The sequence below is a fragment of the Equus przewalskii genome, chromosome 9, assembly GCF_037783145.1.
Source record: "Equus przewalskii isolate Varuska chromosome 9, EquPr2, whole genome shotgun sequence".
Taxonomy (NCBI): Eukaryota; Metazoa; Chordata; class Mammalia; order Perissodactyla; family Equidae; genus Equus; species Equus przewalskii.
In genome coordinates this window covers 55068541-55090255 of record NC_091839.1, presented here as the reverse complement: position 1 = coordinate 55090255, position 21715 = coordinate 55068541, and the positions used below count along the sequence as shown (strand labels likewise).

Sequence of the window (21715 nt, the reverse complement as noted above, 5' to 3'; positions counted from 1 at the left end):
CACCGAGCCAGCCCCAAACTAGGGAATTTTGATGATTGAAATTCTAATAATTTTGTTGATTGTGTACCATGTGCACAGCACTATAAGGAGAATAGAAGAGATGTACAATTAAGCCACTAAAAGCTGGATGCCAGGCATTTTTAAAAACAGTCTCTAAAGATCAAAATAATCCTGTCAACTAAGAATTATTTTACTGGTTTTACAGACAACTAATTGAGGCTCAGAAAAGCTTAATAAATTATTTGAATCCACTCAGCTTATTAGATGTAAAACCATGGTTCAAATCAAGCTAATTCCAAACCCCCACTCTTTTGACTGCCTTCATAATTCACCGTCCTCTTAAAGTTCTGGGTCACTCTTTTGAACTTTAATTGTGTTTCGTTTAAGAGTTGAACCCTTTGGCTCATTGTTCGGTGAACCAAATGCAATCCAACATTTTTAGGGAGCCTCCCCCTGAATTTCGTATTAGAAATGTTTAGACATTGTTTTAACCATTTTTACGACTATGCTCCTTGGGATGCAACAATAATATGAAAGATTATCCCCCTGTGCTTTGAGATACTGCTTCCTGTTTTTCATTTAGCTAAGAGATAAAACACCTATTCAGTGCATAACCTCTTGGGTTATTCTGAACAAATTAACCAACTGAGTCAGTTTAAAAAGCAAAGAACACACCTATTAGAATGGCTAAAATCCAAAAAACTGGCAATACCAAATGCTAGCAAGAATGTAGAGCAAGAAGAACTCTCATTCAGTGCTCGTGGAAATGGAAAATGGTACAGCCACTTTGGAAGACAGTTTGGCAGCTTATTACAAAGCTGACATAGTCTTCCCACATAATCTAGCAATCGTGTTCCTTGGTATTCACCCAAATGAGGTGAAAATACGTCCACACAAAAACCTGCACACAAATGTTTATAGCAGCTTTATTCATAATTGCCAAAAACTAGAAGAAACCAAGATGTTCTTAAAATGATGAATGGATAAACAAACTGTCATACATCCATAATATGGAATATTATTCAGTGATTAAAAAAATGAGCTATCATGGGGCCAGCCCAGTGGCGCCTCGGTTAAGTTCTCACATTTCGCTTCATCGGCCCAGGGTTTGCTGGTTTGGGTCCCAGCGCGGAGGTACGCACCACTTGTCAAGCCATGCTGTGGCAGGCGCACCACATATAAAATAGAGGAAGATGGGCATGAATGTTAGCTCAGGACCAATCTTCCTCAGAAAAAAGAGGAGGATTGGCGGCAGATGTTAGCTCAGGGCAGAAAAAAAAAAAAGCTATCAAAACATAAAAAGACATGGAGGAACCTTGTGTGGTGAAAGAAGGCAGTCTGAAAAGTCAATATTCTATATGATGCCAACTATATGACATTTTGGAAAAGACAAAACTATGGAGATAGTAAAAAAAAAAAAAAATCAGTGGTTGCCAGGGATTAAGGAGAGGAGGAAGGAGAGAGATGACTAGGTGGAGGATGTTTAGGGCAGTGAAACTATTCTATCTGATACTTAATGGTGGGTACATGACATTACTAAAGGAAAACTCTATTTCCTCTACTCACAACACTTCAGACACCAAATGTGTTGGGAGTTTTCCCATACCAACCAATTCTCCAACGGGAGACACCAATGGGTATCCTACAAGTCAATTCTGACACTACCACCCAGAGTTAGTGCAGACTCCACAGGCTAAGCGCTCAGTTCCCCAAGACTGCCCTCCACTTCAGACACCAATCACAAGCAGTGAGCCCCCAGGTTCACACTTCTGTCCAACTTGGCTATACATCAGGGTTCCTATGACCTTGCCCTCAGGTTTGATAATTTGCTGTAACAACTCACAGAACTCAGGGAAACTACATTTCCTGGTCTATCATAAAGGATATAATAAAAGATACAAATGAATAGCTGGATGAAGAGGTACACAGGGCAAGGTCCAGTAGGTTCCTGTGGAGTTGGAATATGCCATCCTCGCACCATGTGGATGTGTTCACCAACCTGGAAGCTCTGTGAATCCCTCAGTTTAGGGATTTTTGTGAAGGCTTCATCACATAGGCATGATCGGTTATTAACACAGTCTCCAGCCTCTCTCCTCTCCCCAGATGATGGAGGGTGGTGGGGCCGAAAGTTCCAAGTTTCTAATCATGGCTGGGTCTTTTTGGTGACCAGGCCCCATCCAGAAGCTATTCAGGAGCCCACCCAGAGTCATCTCATTAGAACAAAAAACCCTCCCTCCTATCACCCAGGAAATTCCAAGGAATTTAGGAGCTCTGGGTAAGATGCTCCTATCACTCAGGAAATTATGCAGGTTTCAGGATCGCTGTCAGAATTGGGGGTCAAAGACTTAATATTAGAAGAAAAGATGCTCCAAACACCACTAACACCCAGGAAATTATAAGAGTTTTCAGAGTTCTAGGTCAGAAACCAGGAGAAGAGAGCAAATAGATATTTATTATTCACAGATGAATACATGACATTATATATTTGGCAAAACCCACAGGACAGTACACACAAAGATGAACCCTAATGTAAACTTTTGTTAATAACAACCCACCAACTGGGAGAAAAATATTTGCAAATCATATTTCCAACAAGGGGTTAATCTCCAAAATATATAAAGAACTCATACAAGTCAACAACAAAAACCAAACAATCTGAGGGGCCAGCCCCATGGCTGAGTGGTTAAGTTCACACACTCCGCTTCAGGGGCCCAGGGTTTCACTGGTTTGGATCCTGGGTGCAGACCCAGAACAGCTCATCAAGCCATGCTGAGGCAGCATCCCACCTGCCACAACTAGAAGGACCCACAATTAAAATACACAACTATGTACTGGGGGGCTTTGGGGAGAAGAAGGAAAAATAAAAAATAAAATAAAATCTTAAAAATAAATAAACAAATAAATGTAGACTAAAAACAAACAAACAAACCTGATGAAAAATGGGCAGAGGATATAAACAGACATTTTTCCAAAGAAGATATACAGATGGCCAACAAGCACAGGAAAAGATGTTCAATATCACTAATTATTAGGGAAATGCAAATCAAAATTACAATGAGATAGCACCTCACACCCATCAGAATGTCTATAATTAATAAGACAAGAAATAACATGGGGCCGGCTCCGTGGCCGACTGGTTAAGTTATCGCGCTCCGCTGCGCCGGCCCAGGGTTCGGATCCTGGGTGCAGACATGGTACCGCTCGTCAGGCCACGTTGGGACGTCGTTCCACATCCCACAACTAGAAGGACATGCAACTAAGATATACAACTGTGAACGGGGCGGGGGGGGGGGGGGGAGTGGTTTGGGGAGATAAGGCAGGAAAAAAAAAAAAGATTGGCAACAGTTGTTAGCCCAGGTGCCAATCCTTAAAAAAAAGGAAGATTGGCAACAGTTGTTAGCCCAGGTGCTAATCTTTGAAAAGAAAAATTAAAAAAGAAATAACAAGTGTTGGAGAGGATGTAGAGACAAGGGAACCCTCATACACTGCTGGTGGGAATGCAAACTGGTGCAGCCACTACAGAAAACAGTATGGAGATTTCTCAAATAATTAAAAATAGAAAACCCATATGATCCAGCTATTTCACTACTGGGTATTTATCCAAAAAACATGAAATCAATAATTCAAAAAGATATATACACCCCTATGTTCATTACAGCATTATTCATAATAGCCAAGACTTGGAAACAATCCAAGTGCCCATCAACGGATGAATGGATAAAGAAGACATGGTACATATATACAATGGAATACTATTCAACCATAAAGAAAAGACAAAATTGTGCCACTTAAGAACATGGATGGACCTTGAGGGTATTATGTTGAGTGAAATAAGTCAGTCAGAGAAAGACAAATACCGTATGATTTCACTCATGTGGAAGATAAACAAACATACACACTGATAAGGAGAACAGATTAGTGGTTACTAGAGGAGAAGCAGGTGGGGAGAGGATGAAAGGGGTAAAGGGGTACACATGTATGGTGATGGATAAAAACCGGACTGTTGGTGGTGAAAATGATGCTGTCTATACAGAAACCAAAATATAGTGATGTACACCTGAAATTTATACAATGTTGTAAGCCAATATGACACTAATAAAATAATTTTTAAAAAAGATCCAGATCATTGGGAGTTGCTCCACTCCCACCCCCAGAGTCTCTAAGGCAGTGAGGTAGGTGCTGGGGGTGAGGCGGAGGGGTGCGGGAGGAATTTGCATTTCTAATGAATTCCCAGTTAATGCTGACAAGGGACCACACTTTAAAGACTGCTATACTAATAATGAAAAAAAATACTTTGTTTATTTCCTAATAATAATAATAATGTATCAATATTTGTTCTCCAATTGTGACAAACGTTTCACACCAATACAAAGTGTTAATAATAAGGGAAACTGTGAGTAGGGGAGAAAGGGGGCACATAGGAACTTTCTATACTATCTGCTTAACCATTCATAAACCTAAAACTGCTCTAACAAAACAGTCTATTAATTTTCTTTAAAAAATGAAAAGAAATTTAAAAACAGTCAATGAGGTTGGTTGTCAAACTGGTCAATGAAAAAGTTAATGTAACATTTAACAAGAGGAACTTGGACACAGAAAGAATCTAATTAAATCACTGTTTAATAACCCATGTTTGATGAGAACTGTCTGCTATGAGACCATATCAGAAGATGCTATGGTCTCCATGCAATTAAGATTAACAGTAGAAAGAAAGTACATCATCTACACGGATGTAAACCATGGGCAGACATAGAGAAGGAAGCGAATGCTACTTAACATTATAAATGTACTTTTAAAACTAGTGACTCTCTCAGGGCTTATTTTCACAAAACTGACTCTATCTGAATTTTGAAATCTCAACAAGGTTTTGTCCAAATAGTAAAAGCAGACTAGGATACCCACAGAGAAATAAAGGCAGAAATAACTGTTTATGTCAATCTAAGCTGTACTAGCCAGAGTTTTCACAGAGGAGACAGGCTACCCTATATTTTGCTATTTATGCCTCATATCCTTTTCTTTCTATACTTCCATGCAAGTTGCCTCCTTGCATCCTGCTAGTTTTCAAACAGTGCTCAGAATCTTTCAATCTGATCTTTCCACGACCAGCAGGAGGAGGCTAGGGAGCATAAGGCATTCCAAAATCTGAGTTTTTGTGCCTAAAATTCTTATTTTCAATTTTATAGAGCTGGTATTCACATATCAGTGATAAGAAGTTTAAATATAAAATTACCTTTTAGTCCTCAGATGGGTTATAATCAAGGCTTTAGATTTAGTTCAGTCTCCTCTTTCTATGGAACACAGACTCAGAGAAAACTCTATCAAAGGCCATGACTCAAGTCCTGTGATATTGCATTCGATACTCTTTTCATAAGAGTACGCCATCTTTACGTGATCTAAACACCTTATGGGCATCTCATCCTGCTAGGTAAGGAGTGAGTGTGTCCTGGAACGGCTGACTCCCTAACCCTGCCTCTGGAAGCTGGCCTTCCAGTCTGCAAAAGCCAGAAGGCGGGCTGTCCTATTTCAGTAAATATGTTTGTAAATTCTTATAAAAGTAACATACAATCATTGTAGAAAATTTTGCAGAAGCAGCAGCAGGAGGAGGGGCAGGAGGAGCTGGAAGAAGAAGAGGGGCAGAGGAAGGGAAGAAGGGAGGAAGGGAGGGAAGAAAGGAGGAAAAAAAAGAAAAATCAACACTTGGAGTTAACAAATATAAGCATTTTAGTGCTTATCATCCTGGATGATTTGTAATATTCGGCACACTCTTGTAAATTGCCTTTTTCTATTTAACATCTATCTCACCATGGGAGGCAGTGTGGCTAGACATAGAAAGTGGCAGAAACTGTAGCTAGTAGATGAGAGTGCAAACTTTGGAACTAGACTGCCTGGTTCATACCTCGGTCACACAGCTGTGTGACCCTGAGCAGGCTTCTCGACCTCTCTGTTATCTCAGTTTCCCATCTATAAATGCAGATAAGAATAGTAACTACTTCTTCATAGGGTCTATTGTGAGGACTCAACGGCTTAATATATCTAAACCATTTATAACAGTGCCTGGCACAAAGTACATTCTATATGTAGGGTCAGTAAACTTTTTCAGGAAAGCACCAGACAGGAAATATTTTAGGCTTCGCAGGGTCCTATGGTTTCTATTGCAACTCCTCAATGCTGTCTTTGTAGCACAAAAGCAGCTGTAAAGGAATGAGCATGGCTGGGTTCCAATTAAACTTTATGGCCACTGAATTTGAATTTCATATAATCCTCACGTCATGAAATATTCTTCTTTTGATTTGTTTCAACGATTAAAAAATGTAAAAACCATTTTAGCTCCGCAGCAGTGGGCTGGGGCTTTGGGCCACAGTTTGCCCACCTCTGTTCTATACAATTTGCAGACATCATGATGTCTCTAATATCTTTCTACAAATTATTTTTGATGGCGCTTAGAACAAGATGGTTTGCATGTCCTATAATTTACTTAGTCCCCTATGGTTAGAATTTGGGTTATGTCCAGTGTTCATTATTATAAGCCACCCTCCAAAGAATATCCATGCAAAATCTTTGTGCCCATTTATTATCACAGCTACATCTTAAAATGTATTTAGTGCTAGCTACCAAAAGGCTGGCAGAGCATCTAGAAAGAAACAGACTCTGAAGAAGTAGCCTTGAAAACCTATCTTGTATAGTTATAGCAAATTTCAAACATGTTCGAGAAGGAGCTTTATAATATATATTCACACACATAGAACTTGCTATGTACCACGTACCATTCCAAGGCTTTATATGTATTAAATCATTTAATCCCCAAAACAATTCTATGAGATACAAGTGCAATCATCATCATCATCATCATCCCCATGGTACAAAAGAGGAAACCGAGGCACAGAAAAGGTAAGTAACTTCTCAAGGTCACACAGCTAGCTGGTAGCAGAGGCAGGATTCAAACCCAGTCTGTCCGGCGCTAAGGCCCGTGTTCTTGGACGATATACCGCACTGCCTGCCCACCGCAGAGACTTGGCGAATGTGCATGCACCTCCAGCTTCTACTTTATAACGTACCTACGGTCTTTTTTATATTTAGATGATGCCCGGCACGCATGAACGACCTCATACCCTAATAATTGGCATAAATTCTATCCCACAATGGGACACTTGGGGTAGAAACTGAATGCTCATCTAACCTCCCTCTTTTGTCCTCCAACCCCTCCTCCCCTGCCAATTCTTCCTTAATTTGCCCTGCATTTCTTACCCAAAATAGTTGTCCTCTATAAACAGTAAAGGTTGATTGGAGCATACTTTCATATCTTGTTTTCCAGTTACGGTCCCAAATCAACCAAATTCACGTGGCAAATTCGGGTGGAGCTTCGCCTACAATGGAGTGCCCTGCACCGCCAAGGGAATGCAAAGTTCGGATAAGTACCCTCCTTCTTGGAAAACAAAACAGTGGCTCCTGTCAAAGTCTCTAGCGCGTGGCCCTGGCAGCAGCAGGGCTGGCTTGCTCCGGCCCCTCGCCGGGTCCCCGAGGGCGGTGTCCTGGGCCCGTGTGGACCAAACCGCCAGCCTCCGCCGCCGGCCTCTGCCGCCAGTCTCAGATGCGAGTTGCGCGCTTTCCCGGCCCTTCCTCCTTGTGCTCAGAAGCGGGCAACTGTCCCAGGAAGGAGTTATACGAGTGGATCGCTCGACTCTGAGGGGGAATGAAGATTCTAGTTCTCATTTCTTATCCTGATTTCTCTCCCTGCGGGCACCCTACTGCTCGAGTTACCCTCCCAGGGGATGATCAACCAACGTCGCTGGTCGCAAGATGTTGCCCGCCCCTCTACTCATGCCCAAACAAGGACAGAATCGAGAAGTAGAGAGGAAACGAGGACAGCAAGAAGCGGGTGTTTCAAACTGATCCCGGCTGTGCAGACGCGGCGCTGGAGTTGCAGGAGCCCACGGGGAGTCCTGGCCGAGGCCCGGGGCTCCGCCCGCCGGGGGGCGCCGGGGCGGCGGGCGCGTGCGCGGTGCGGCCCCAACCCCGGCCGCCGCCGCCGCGATGACTATTTTAGTCCAAGCCGCTGCCGGCGCGGGGACCCTGCACGGGCGGAGGAGCCTCCCGACCCGCCCATCGGCTGCGGCGTTCGCGTCGGGCGCCCGTCGAGTCGCCGTGTGCCCCGCGCCCCGCTGCTGTCGCCCCAAACTTCAGCCGGCGCCGCCCAGGCTCGGGGCCAGGGACAGGCCAGGTAAGGAGCTGGGGGCGCAGCTGCCGCCGGCTCCCCCCCGCGCGTCCGGCTATTTGCAGCCTCGAGCTTCCGGGGCTAAATCGAGAAGCGAAAGTTGGATCCCTGCTCCGCTGGGAGCAACTTTGTCGGCCCCGGCGGCGGCCGCCCGTTCCCCGTGCCTCGGCCGCGGGGAGCCGCCCTCGCGGGGCTCCCTGTCCTTGTCTGCCGCTTTTCACCCTGGTCTGAGCGCCGCGGCCACAGACCCTCAGGCGTCAGCTGCCGCGATTCGGGTCTGGCAGCGCCAGCGTCCCCGGGCGCTCGGGCCCCATCGGGTGCCCGTTCCCGCGCTGTGCCGCGGGCCAGCCCTTGGTGAGCTCGGCCTCTCCCCTCCTTGCTTCGCTCCGGGGGCTCCCGGTCCCAGAACCCACAACGACTCCCCCTCCTTCCTGTAGGACCGCCGGGTCCTAGGCGGAGGCAGCGCGCAGCCGGGCGCATCGTGTCGCCCAGCCCTTCCCGGCGCTGGCTGTTCGAGGTGGGGCACGGCGCTCACCGCACACCCTCGTGAACCGAGAGCTCCGGGTCAAGGAGAACAGTTGACGCTGACGTTCCTTCTTGAAGGAGCGAGGTGAGTGGGGCCCCTGGGGAGCGCAGATGGCTGGGGAACCCGTGATCCTTGCCACCCACCCGCACCCTCGTTTCCGAGGCTTTGGGAAACGGGTTGTTGGCCAGACGAGTCCCAGAAGCTGCTTGCTTTGAAGCAAGAATAAGTGCGAAAAGACTCTTAGCAACGTAATGCCCCTTGCCGTTCCGAAGATGTGCAAAGGTTCCGTTAGAATTACGGAATGAATTGAGTAAGTCTACTAGCGCGACTTTTGCTCATTGCTGTCTTTTTCATTTTTGTAGTTTGGTGAAGGGTTAATGTTAGTTTCACCATTTAGCCCTGCATATACCAATTTGAAAAGCAATAGATAAACAGGACCTTACCAGAACTGGTGATTTCAGGAATTAGACTCCGAGAAACTAATAGGAGAAAGAAAATTTCTCTTGATTTAGTCAAAATTAATCTGAACGTTTACCAATTTACCAGTCTAACCTTCCTCATTAGACCCATTCGTTCTGTATATAAGCATTAGTTCAGTGTAAGCCACATAAATCCATTAAGCAATGATCAAAGGAAGCTGAAACAGACAAGATCTGACCGATATTTATTGACAATAGGCAACTGACTATTTCAAAATAGACATATAGATAAATAATACAGATATACATACAAATTAATAAATTATATATAATGAATATATAATGTTAATTATTATACAATACATAATGCATACAGAAAATTAAATATATAGACTATATTCTTTCTTTAATAAGGTGTGGTGCATCAAAATATGTTGTAGGAGTATCCTCCCCTTTGAAAATTCATGTTACTATTTCCCTTGTTCTGGGGTCAGTAGCTCATAGTTTTCCTAGCATTTCTCTTGACCAGAAATTGGTATTTTTAGTGCCACTTGAAGAACTTCTAGGAGCCTGAAATTGAACTACAGTGGATTCGTTGGCAATACAGATGTAATCGGGTGGGTGTGGGGAGAAATATGTATTAATTAACCTACTATATAGATGTGTCTTAGAGCCACAGGCTATTAAAACTTGAGGGAGTTTCAAAGACCATCTGGTCCAGCTGTCCCTGTTCCCAGGAAGAAGCTGACCCAAGGAGCAGAAGGGACTCTCCCTGGCTCATGTGGCTCCTGGGGCTTGTGGTGTAGACCCTGGCTCGCTCAACCTCAGGAAGGCGAGGCCCTCTCCTGTCTTTACTTTGGGGTTTGGGGAGACTGAAAAAGTGATTTCTGAAAGTGATCATTGCCTTTGTGTCCCTTCCGTATAGCTTCCACCTCTGCCCCTGGCATTCTTTACAGAGGTTAGGCCTTGGATATACAAAGATGAATATGACATTATCCCTGCCTCAGAGAGAACATAGGGTAGTTCAGAAGAGCAAATAGGACAATGAGAGTGAAAGCTCATTCTAAAGAGCCGTAGAAATGTTAGGTATTATTGGCTTATGTAATGCGAATACATAAGCTGACGTTGACATTAGCATATGAGTGATAGAGGACGTTGAATATCATTCTCCCTCCTGCAGAGATTATGAACTCAATTCTGATTTTGGTCCTTGAAAGCAAATTTTTCATAAATGGAGTTATTAAAATAATGATGTCCCCCCATCCCAATAGGCTTATGTTTTATTGATTCAGATGTTTGGAAAGTAGTTGACTTTTTATGAGTTCTTTCCTTTTTGCAGCAAATCAATATCTAAGGCAACTATTTCTCATATTTATGAGCTATTTCAGAAGGATGGGAAGAGACCTTTAATTGACTTGATTTCATTCACAGTTGTAAATTTGTGTGTATTTTTTATCATTTTAAGAGATTTGGAATTCTGTCACATTTATTTGTTAACATCCTTTCAAACTTGTACCAATTATTCTGCCCCCTAAAACCTTTATTTTAGTATGATGAAAAAAATAGAAAAGTACAGTTTATTGTATGACCTTATTTGGAAAGAAATTCATATTTCTAAACCAAATTTGAAGGTATTTTGGGTCCCCATTTGGAATGCTTTCCCTGAAACAGACCAGTTCACGTATCCTGTAAATCTACATAGTTTTTGTCAGGGCCCAATTTGTATAACTAATAATAGAAAGAGTTTTTTAAGCACCAGAGACCAAGGGCAGGTAATATGGTCTGGAAATAGTGCTGTTTTGTGTTAAGGTTTATGTAAATATGTGGAAAATGTATATTCTTTGAAATGTATTTGCTCCAGATTTTAATATTAAATATTCAAATGTATATTCATGACCCCTCCTACGTGTAGGAAATCTGCAAGTTTACTACTTTTCAACTTGTGAGATGCTGCCAACTAGAATTTTTGTGGGAAAGAAAATAGAGATTTGAATTACACAGTAAAAGAAGGAGTAAATGTATCTTTCGTGTATATATAAATGATGATGATAATGTGTTTATTATGTGCATATATAGTGTAGAATGAATATATGTATGATGTAATGATTTAAGGACAGTACAAAATTAGAGCCTCCCAAATATCCTAAGCCTTCAAATAGTAAACATTAGGGTGTTAATTTTTTGAGAGTATTCAAAAAATCAGTTTTTCCCGTTATTTTTCGTGTGTTTGGATTCAGTGTCACTAGTGGGAATATAATGGAAGCCGTACTAAACAACTTTGTTATTGCTGAGGTTTATGAACATTGGTGATTGTTTTTTAGACTAGTTAGTTCCCTCATTTCTCTCTCTCCCACCATGTATGTTTATATACCAATATATAGATATAAAGAGATATAAACAGATACAGATACATATATATGTCAGGGAATAGCTGTGCACTGTAATGCTAAGTATTTTATATATTTTGTGTCATTTAATCATAAAGCCAGAAGAGGTATTATTATCATCAAAGATAAGTAAATGGATACATTTAATATGTGACAGAACTAGATTTGAACACAGATCTGTCTAATTCATAAGCACCAGAAAAGTCTATTTACCAATATTTAGTTCCCAGAAATAATTTGGATAGACTACCTATAGGAGTAATAAGGTACAGCTACCATTTGTATGACTGTCTTTTTGTTTATTTGTTTTTACAGGAGCTTTCAAGATGAATTATACCGAGTCCAGCCCATTGACTGAATCAACAGCAGTAGGTTTTACACATGAGTTAGAAAGTATCACACCTGTGCCTTCCAATGGGACCACTTGTGAAAACTGGAGAGAGATACATCATCTAGTTTTTCATGTAGCAAATGTTTTTTTTGCCATTGGTTTGATTATTCCAACTGCTCTTCACCTTCATATGATACTTCTTAGGGCGATGTTTGCTATCGGTAAGATTCTAACTGAGATGTTATGAAGCTTCTGTTACTGGCATCAGCTGCGTTTTGTCCGGGGGGCTTCAGGTCTGTAGCATACCAAAAATATAAGTCTTCATGCGAGAATTAGCAATATATCAAGTATCTTAGAGCATAGGCCTCCACATGCCGCATCCTCCTTTACTTACTTTAGATAAAACTAAGTGTGTTTTCCTATGTTGCTTAGATTTTCCAGATATCAGAAAAGCCATTCTTGTGCAAGAATGTGGACTCTGGAACCAGATTGTGTGATTCGAATCCAGGTTCCAACACTTGCTAACGGTGTAACTGTGGCAAGGGATGTAACTTCTCTATGCCTCAGTTTCCCCATGTGTCAAATGAGGGGAAAAATAGTAGCACCTCCTGGGATTGACTTGAGAATTAAATGAGTGTGTGTCACATATATATTTGACTTATAATAGTACTGGGACATAGTAAGAACTATATAGTCTTAACTGATTATTTGAATAGATGTTTACTTGCTGTGGCCAGTAAAACAACATTGGAAACAAAAGCAATTACCCACACACAATAGTTCAAGTTAAACTTTTTTTTTTGAGGAAGATTAGCGCTGAGCTAACATCTGCTGCCAATCCTCCTCTTTTTGCTGAGGAAGATTGGCCCTGAGCTAACATCTGTGCCCATCTTCCTCTGTTTTATATGTGGCATGCCTGCCACAGCATGGCTTGACAAGCAGTATCCTAACCGGCGAACCCTGGGCCACGGAAGCGGAACATGCAAACTTCATCACTGCGCCACTGGGCTGGCCCCTCAAGTTAAACATTTTTGGAGGCCCCAGTAACCCTGATGAAGCGGGTTAAATTAATTCATGTCAAAATACTAAAATAATTGAATTATTTTAGACAGTGATTCTTGATAAATTACTCTCTATGTAATTATTTTCCTGATGATTCATTTATTCAGGTGCATTTTTAAGCACCTGTAATGTGTCAGACAAAGGTTGAAGAAGGCAGTCTCCATCCTTGAGAAAGACACTCTTTTGGGGGCCAGAGAAAATCAGATAGGCAGTCACATATGACATGTCAGATGCTGGGATGCTGGTGTGCAGCCAGTGCCGGGCAGAAATAGAGAGGATGGGCTCTGTGGAAAGGCAGAGCAAGATCCCACTGAGAAGATGACATTGGAGCTGGCTTTTGGAGGATGAGCAGGGTTTCTCTGATTGTGAGCATGTGTGGTAGCCAGGTAAAGGGCACAGGGGAGAGGGAAATTCAGCATATTGAGGGACAGTGAAGAGTAGCTCATTGTGCCCAAAATATATGAAAAATGACAAGGAACGGTCAAAGAAGAGGCTGGAAGGGTAGCCGGAAGGTCACTGGTGGGACTTCTGTGGCTGTTGCCTCTGAGTAAGCTAGAAATTGCAGCAGGAGGAGCAAATGTTGAGTAAAAACAAAAACCACACCCTATAAAAAGCAAAAGTGTTTGAATCCTGGGCGCAGACATGGCACTGCTCATCAAACCACGCTGAAGCGGCGTCCCACATGCCACAACTAGAAGGACCCACAACTAAGAATACACAACTATGTACCGGGGGGCTTTGGGGAGAAAAAGGAAAAATAAAATCTTTCAAAAAAAAAAAAAGCAAAAGCTAATTATGAATTTTAAGACAGAGTTTTGGAGATGGAACAGACCAAGGAGATCACTAGTCCAAAACTTTATAAATAGAGAAACTGAGGCCTGGAGAAGTTAAATGAGTCATCCCAGATTAAGACCAGGAGAAAGTGGCTAAACCAGGACTATGATGCTGGCCCTCCAGCTTCACAGTCAGTCCTTCCATTATGTTATCCCGTCTCCTTTAAGTAATTGCTAGATAATGTTATTTAAAGAACATCTAAATTTTTATATTTTGGGCCATTATTCAGGTGCCCCAAATCATTCTGATAAAATAAAAAATTGCAAATAAATAACTTTTTAAAGTGAGAGGTTAGCTTTTATGTCTGTATGTGTCACTGATATATCATATTGATAATTTATTTTAAATTAAAAATATATATTGACTCTCCCATCAGAAAATTGATCAAAAGAAACTGGAAATTTGTAATTTGTACAAACCTTTTAGAAAACAATTCTTCAGTGTCATCAAAAGCTATAAATTTCGTTCCCTTGACTTACTGTCAGGTAATGCACTCTAAGCAAGCAGTCTCAAAAATAGATAAATTTGTATTTATAAAGCTGTTTTGGCTACTTATCAAAAATTACACCCCAAAAATCTCATTTGTCTACCAGTAGGGAGATGGTTAAATAAATTATGGTTTAATCAGTTATAGTCATTAAAAACTACGTATATGAAGAATTTTAATGAAATGAAAAAAATCACTGCAGTAAGTAAAAGAGTAGATTTTTAGATTGTATATTCTATGGTTTGCCATCAGATGAAAATGCATAAAAACTGCAAGTATCAGCACTGGTCTTAAGTATGTAGTAGAATTATGGATTTTTTTCCCCTTTTAAAAAATATTTTCTAGGGGTCGACCGGGTGGTACAGCGGTTAAGTTTGCACGTTCTGCTTCTCTGCGGCCTGGGGTTCGCTGGTTCGGATCCCGGGTGCGGACATGGCACTGCTTGGCAAAAGCCAGGCTGTGGCAGGCATCCCACATATAAAGTAGAGGAAGATGGGCACGGATGTTAGCTCAGGGCCAGTCTTCCTGAGCAAAAAGAGGAGGATTGGCAGCAGTTAGCTCAGGGCTAATCTTCCTCAAAAAAGAAAAATAATTTTCTATACTTCACAAATTTTCTGCAACAAAGTATGGGTTTTTTTTTCGTAATCAGACAAAAACCAAAATGTAACTTAGTGTGTTGTTTGGCTTCGATATTTCTAGAATGTGTTTGGCTTATTTTACGTACAGAGGATAGCAGATTTATTAAGCTACCTTCTGAAGCTGTTCTAGACATCTCACGTGTGAACTTTGTTATTCAACAGGATGTACCCTTTATATCGTCTGGGCCACTCTCTACCGATGTGCCTTGGATATCATGATCTGGAACTCTGTGTTCCTGGGTGTCAACGTTTTGCATCTTTCATATCTTTTGTACAAGAAAAGACCGGTAATTACTAAAAATTAATCAATAAGGAAGAGATTTTAAAGCTTAAAAGCTTTTAAGGTACTTTGTTCAGACTTGTGAAGAAACATGTAACATCTTTATTCCTTTTAATATCATTTCTTTGAAGATTAGACTTTTTGTTTATATACACCTGAAGGTGAAACATTTGAATAGCATGAAATTTGTTCTGTAGGCAAGTTTTTAAAACTTTTTAAATCGTTAAGGCAATTTGGACATGAGAGACCATGACAATTTTCTCTCTTTTTTTAGTCATATAACTTCATTATTTCTTTTGTCTCCTGATATTTAGATGTCACTTGGGAATAGCTTTGCCTAGTTATAAAATTAATTATTCATAGGCGACTTCCATGAACATACCAATGATTGACAAATAGCTCATGTTATTTTTTTATGCCATTTTTTTAAATGTAATGACTGTATATATTTTTTCTTACGCCCAAAATATTCATTTAACGAAGTCACCATTTTTGGTGAGTTGTTACCAAAACACTAGTATTTAAGTTTTTCTTTTCAACTCCAATTGAACTCGTTGTGTTTCCTTAGTCATACTAAGAACAAAAAGGGGTAAATAGAATAGGAAAACAGCATGGCTCCTAGACATCGCTCCATACATAGTTTCTGACTGTCCAAAGCACACCAATATTCAGTAAAGCAAAAGATGTAATACTTGTCCTAATCTTATGTTCAAGGCCAGACGTGTGTAGAAAACTATTAGAAAGTAAGACAATTCATAGGAAATTACAATTTGAATGGCACAGATGATATATGTAATAGGCGTTCTCCTAAACTGTAGCCTCCTCAAACACTGTAACCTGGGTTGCTTACTGTATTACTTGATTTTCTCTAGCTTATGCTGTGTAATAAACAACCCGAAAATCTCAGTGACATATGATGCAACAGGTTTTTTCCTCACCCACCTTAGACGTGGACTGTGGCAGCTGTGTGGCAGCTGTGATTCTGTTCCATGTGTCTTCTTCTTTTCAAGTCTCTGCTGAAGCAGCAAGTTCTGTTTGGACATGCACTCTCGTGGCAGAGAGAAATGTACAAGAGAACAAAAGAGAGACACCCAGTATCTCTTAAAACTTCTGCTCACATTTCATTGGCCAAAGCAAGTGACATGGCCAAGTCTGACAATGTGGGAGTAGGGTGGGACAAGGGAATGTGTAATCATATTACAGGAGGTGGGAGCAGCAAATCACTGAGAACAGTAATATCATCTACCACACTTACTGTCGTATTCTCTGTTCCTGTCAACCATGATTCACACATCATAGGTGCTCAAAAAAACATTTGATGAGTGGATGCTTTCAAAGAGAAGACTTCAGAAGGCTTTGTGAATGAATTGGAACTTGAGCTAAGCCTTGTAGGATGAGCAGATTATGAATATGAGTCAATAGGTTTTTCAGTTCGTATGTTCATAACTGTGCCGCATTGGCTAGCGTGCATTCTGGAAATGAGACATGTTTGTGAATAAATTATTTTAAACACTCATTACTAGAGCTCTGGAGTGGAGGAGGTAGATGAAAGTAATAGTGAGGATTACAGTTTCAGAATATCAGAACTTGCTGGAACCCCAGGTTCTGGATATAAGGTTCAGAAGTTGCTGATGTGATGATCACACTGCGTACGTAAATCACTTAGCATCTGTGCTTTTCTTTCTTCTTGGACTATCAGCCTACTTTTTTGAAGGACATAAATGCTGATTCTTCATTAGCATGAAACAACAGGACAAGTAAGAGCATTGCAGATGCTTCAGTCACGTCTGAGCAGCTCTCATGATCTGGGTTTGTGGGCTTCATAGTGTAGCAGCCATGGATTTCGTTGGGATGGATGATCGTTTGAGCACCAGTCTTAACTCACGTGCAGTACCATTTTCCCAGACTCGTGCTGGGCCCACAGATGGGCTGTGACCTGGGCCTCGGATAGTCTGACAATAGGGACAATTTTCCTTTTCTCTTCTCCAGTAGCCAGCTTTACTTTCCAGGGGCTCTCCAGTCTACAGAGTTTATTTTAGCTTAGGATGAAATTGCTGTGCTGAAACCCTTTTATATTCCACTTCACTTCAGAATAAGAAATGAGAAGCAAAGTTTGCGGTCGTGGATGTTTGTTTTCCTATATTGATGCATTAAACAATAATTGCATGTAGATAAAGTGCTGAAAGTGTGTTTTCATGAATTTCTTTCCACATTGATTCCTGTTTTATGTGTTTATTTTCTTGCTGTAATGTTTCAAAGTTCATATAATTTCTTTCTGTGAAGCAAGTGTTCTAAAAATGAAAGGATCTTGTGTTATTTAGAGCGTTTTGCTAAGATCAGGAAGGTGAATGTTGTGACAACATTCAAAACCTCCACAGTTGCTTAATGGCGCACAGGAAGAGATGTGATCAGTAGTGCAAATCTTTCCCATATGCTCTCAGAGTTCAGTCCAACCACAAAAGTGCCCTTTTAGCAAGTAAACTTAGATCACTACTTGCTCTCTGTGTAAGATTCCATTTGTTTGTTCTCAAAACCGTGTTGAGCCCACGGAAGCCAGTGTTGTGGTGTTGCCGCTTTAGTGCAGCATCTAGCCATTGCTGCATTTCAGGTGAAGATTGAAAAGGAACTCAGCGGTATCTACCGGCGGTTGTTTGAACCGCTCCGTGTGCCTCCAGATTTGTTCAGAAGATTAACCGGACAGTTCTGCATGATCCAAACCTTGAAAAAGGGACAGACTTATGCTGCAGAGGATAAAACCTCAGTCGACGACCGTCTGAGTATTCTCCTGAAGGGAAAGTAAGTGGTCCATGGAAGTTGAAATTCCCAGTTTGCCTTGAGTCTTATCATGGCCTCTGGGTAGGAAATGAATGGAAGGGCATGTTGCTAACTGATGGAGGAAGTAGTCACAGAGTTTGTCACTGGTGAAATTTCATTTTACCACCGCATTTTAGAATAGAGCAACATGTTAATGTTACATAGAATTTGCTGCCCTGAATCTTGTTGATGTCAGGATTTTCAATTAATATTTTTAACCTTTTATTTAAAATTTATGAGTCAACGCTGAAGTAGGTTTAAATTAGGCATTAAAATTCAAGAAGCTTATGCATATTTCAGAGGTGGTTTATTTTTTGAATTTCACAAAAATACAACTTCCAGCAACATCAGTCTTCTGGAGACAGAGCCAGTGTATATTGTTCTGGCATAATTATTCATACCACCCCTTTCTCTCTCAAAAGTGTCTGAGTTTGAGGGTGTGGCCCAGTAGTGTAAGTAGTTGAGTTTGGCACTCTCCACTTCAGCAGCCTGGGATTTGTGGGATCAGATCCTGGGCATGGACCTAAACCACTCACTCATCAAGCCATGCTGTGGCAGCATCCCACATACAAAATAGAGGAAGATGGGCACAGATGTTAGCTCAGGGCCAATCTTCCCCAAGCAAAAAGAGGAGGATTGACAACAGGTGCTAGCTCAGGGCCAATCTTCCTCACCAAAAAAAAAGTGTGTGAGTTTGAGTAATAAATTATATGGTCACTCCAGCTATAAGAGCAATGATAACCAATGGAGGGCACACATCTGATGCGATGCAGGATGCTGTCTTTTTGTTTTTCTTGTTATTGGTGAAATTTATTTTGAAATAAACACTTATGCTTCAGGAAGTGCTTTTAATTTTGCCAGTCATCTGTGGAGTCTTTCAAACTTGAATATAAAATGCAAAGCCATAAGATTATGGAAATTTTAAGGATTGTCATGTTATTGGTGAAACATCATGTGTTTATTAACATTAATTTCTGTTATCAGAATGAAGGTCTCCTATCGAGGACATTTTCTGCATAACATTTACCCCTGTGCCTTTATAGATTCTCCTGAATTTAGATCAACTCAGATGCACAAAGGTGAAAAATTCCAGGTATGTTTTGGCATGATTTTTAAGAAGATTGAAACTAGTTTATGTCTCATTCAAAATCCAAAGGATATTAATAGAAAAGTGGCCATGATTTGTTGAAAAAAGAGATTACCGTATGGTATGTATAGCATGATCCCATTTTTGTAAAACTTAAAATAGTGCATATATGTGCACAAGAGAGGTCTAGAAAGAGGTACCCAAATTTGGACATAGTATTAACACATTGCTGGTTTGTGAGTTTGATTCCTTTTTTGTTTTCTTCATTTTTGCTTATTTGAATTTCTACAATTTTTCTATTGAAAACATCTAACGCCTTTATTATGAGAAAAAAGGAAAATGTCAGTTGTGGATAGTCAGTGTTCCTAAGACTTGTCATTGGTTACTTTTACTGGGGAAAAGCAGAAAACTGGCTTTGCCCTACAGAACTTCTTTTGTTAATCCCTATGAAAAAATCTAATCATTTTACTCTTTTATGTTTAATGAATATGTTTAAGGGCAAAGAATGAAGGTTTTCATAGTTAAAATAATTAGAATGTGTACCACTCGCGTGATTCTTTTTGTTATCTTAAAAAACATTTGCTCCATTATGTGGCACTTTGTTGGGATTCTTTTTGTAAGTATCCAGTCCTCCTATTTTATTCCCCTCCTTATTGGTAGGAAAGTCACCAAGAAAATGGGTGAGCGTTTCCTTTCATCTCAGCCTCTCGATAAACAGCAGGAAGGAAATATCCTGAGAACGGGTTGCTTATGAACAAGAGGGTAAATCTATGTAGGTAAGAAATGGAATAGAAGGTAATGTTGTCACCTGAGGGAAGAAACGTCAGTGTTTCTTGATGACAAATCTTATTTTTGAGTCTCATTTAGAGATGCTATACAATTTGGAAGATAAAAGGGAAAATTTACAGACACAGTGTAGTTTAGTTACAATGATTTCAGCCCTGCCCTGCTCCCACCTGCCCTGCCTGAGTAACCTGCCTGGGTTACTAACTGCACAACTTGTTAAAATTAAGTGTATTTCCTAGAAGGTCTCATATAATTTCACTAACTGGGTACAGTGCTGTTCCCAAGCTGACTGAGCTTAAGATACAGAAGGAGAGAGCGAATGCTGTATCCTGGCTCCTGGTTCCTCTAGTTTACACGCTCACTGTGTGTTTGTGAAGGTTGGCTGTGCACTGAGATTTATGTTCTTATTGTATCTTTAATCACCACCATCTACAGACTCAGATAGGGCCACTTCTTTCCTGTGACTTCCTTACAATTTCTTTTTCCACAGTCCAGCTTTCCTCTCTTGTATCCATTTGTGTACAGTAGCAGGTGGTTTTACACAATAGCTCAGTCTCATATAATCCTGAAGAGACTGGAATCTGGGGAGAGGACGGGAACTGAACCTTCTTTGTTTCCAGAAGCAGGTGGCCCCTGAGAGGCCAGGGATATAACATGTGCTATCTTTTCCACTAGACTTCAAATTATATTATACAGTCATGTTCTGCATAACGATGTTTTGGTCAACGATGGACCACATGTAAGATGGTGGCCCCGTAAGATTAATACATATAGCCTAGGTATTTAATAAGCTATGCCATCTAGGTTTGTGTCAGTATACTCTATGATGTTCATACAACGACACAGTTGCCTGACAATGCATTTCTCAGAACATGTGCCCATCGTTAAGCATCGCATGACTGTCTTTATAATTAAGTTAACTGAAAGGAACTCCTACCACCAGTTACAATTCTCTTTCTTCTTGAGAACTGGGGGTTAGGATTTGGTAGTTGAGAAATGTTCCTGCTATTGCTATGAAGATTCCAAAAACATTACCAAAGTTCAGGGACCATAGCCAGGTGAAGGATATTTATTCAGCCTTTCCAAATACCAGTCAGCTTTTCTCTGCGTAGAGTCTGGTGTGGCATTTCCTGATTGGTCAGTGCATTAAAACTCCTCCGGCATCCTCGAACCTGTGCCTTGTACAGTTGGAGCAGACTCCATTAGAACAAGCCCTTGGGAGAGATTGTGGTGATTGTTTACAAAATGTTCCCATTGGCAGATAGTCAAGAGTAAAAATAGCTGTTGCACATCTGTGTAGGAGTCCATTGCCTCTTTCTGAAGCAAGTTCCCAATGAAAAATGTCATGTGCTCCCAGGGCCCACTTCTCATTACCTGTGGCAGAGGACACTTGAAAGTATCAGTGGTCAAACTTCTCCACCCACAGACTTTTTACCTGCTAATCTCATTATTCTGTAACTCTGAATGGTTACATGTGTGCTGACAAGGAGCTACTTCCTTTGAATTTTTATTTCTTTAAATTCATTCATTGGTAGGGGTGCTCGTGAATTATACAGTTGGGTGAAAGGAGGAAAGAAAGGCCAGTGAACTCAATGACTGTCCCTTGAGATTGCACACAAATGTTGAACAGGTACATGTGGTCACTTCAATGACAGGTGTAGTGACAGAGCTGAGAAAACAGATTCTGAACTTACAGCTGCTCCCTCAGTGTTGACAGTCACTTGGGTACTTACAGATCAAAGTCGTTCCTTAGAACTGTGGATAGAATCTTGACTATCATTACTACAAAAAAAGTTGTCTTTTGTGTTTGGTTTCCTCTTCTTTGTGCCTTTGTTTTATATCAAGTGAGCTT

General features: G+C 40.9%; 1 protein-coding gene across 1 annotated transcript in view; it reads left to right on the top strand.

The window, feature by feature from the left end:
* The first annotated feature begins 7975 nt into the window (after nucleotides 1-7975).
* The window catches only part of POPDC1 (popeye domain cAMP effector 1), a 38275-nt gene continuing 24535 nt past the window's right edge, over nucleotides 7976-21715 (top strand). Inside the window, exons 1-6 of the mRNA XM_008536711.2 lie at nucleotides 7976-8218; nucleotides 8650-8822; nucleotides 11860-12096; nucleotides 15059-15183; nucleotides 17785-17972; nucleotides 18975-19083. Coding sequence (XP_008534933.1) covers nucleotides 11871-12096; nucleotides 15059-15183; nucleotides 17785-17972; nucleotides 18975-19083 — 648 coding nt within the window. The 5' untranslated portion in view covers nucleotides 7976-8218; nucleotides 8650-8822; nucleotides 11860-11870. The remainder of the gene's footprint in view (nucleotides 8219-8649; nucleotides 8823-11859; nucleotides 12097-15058; nucleotides 15184-17784; nucleotides 17973-18974; nucleotides 19084-21715) is intronic.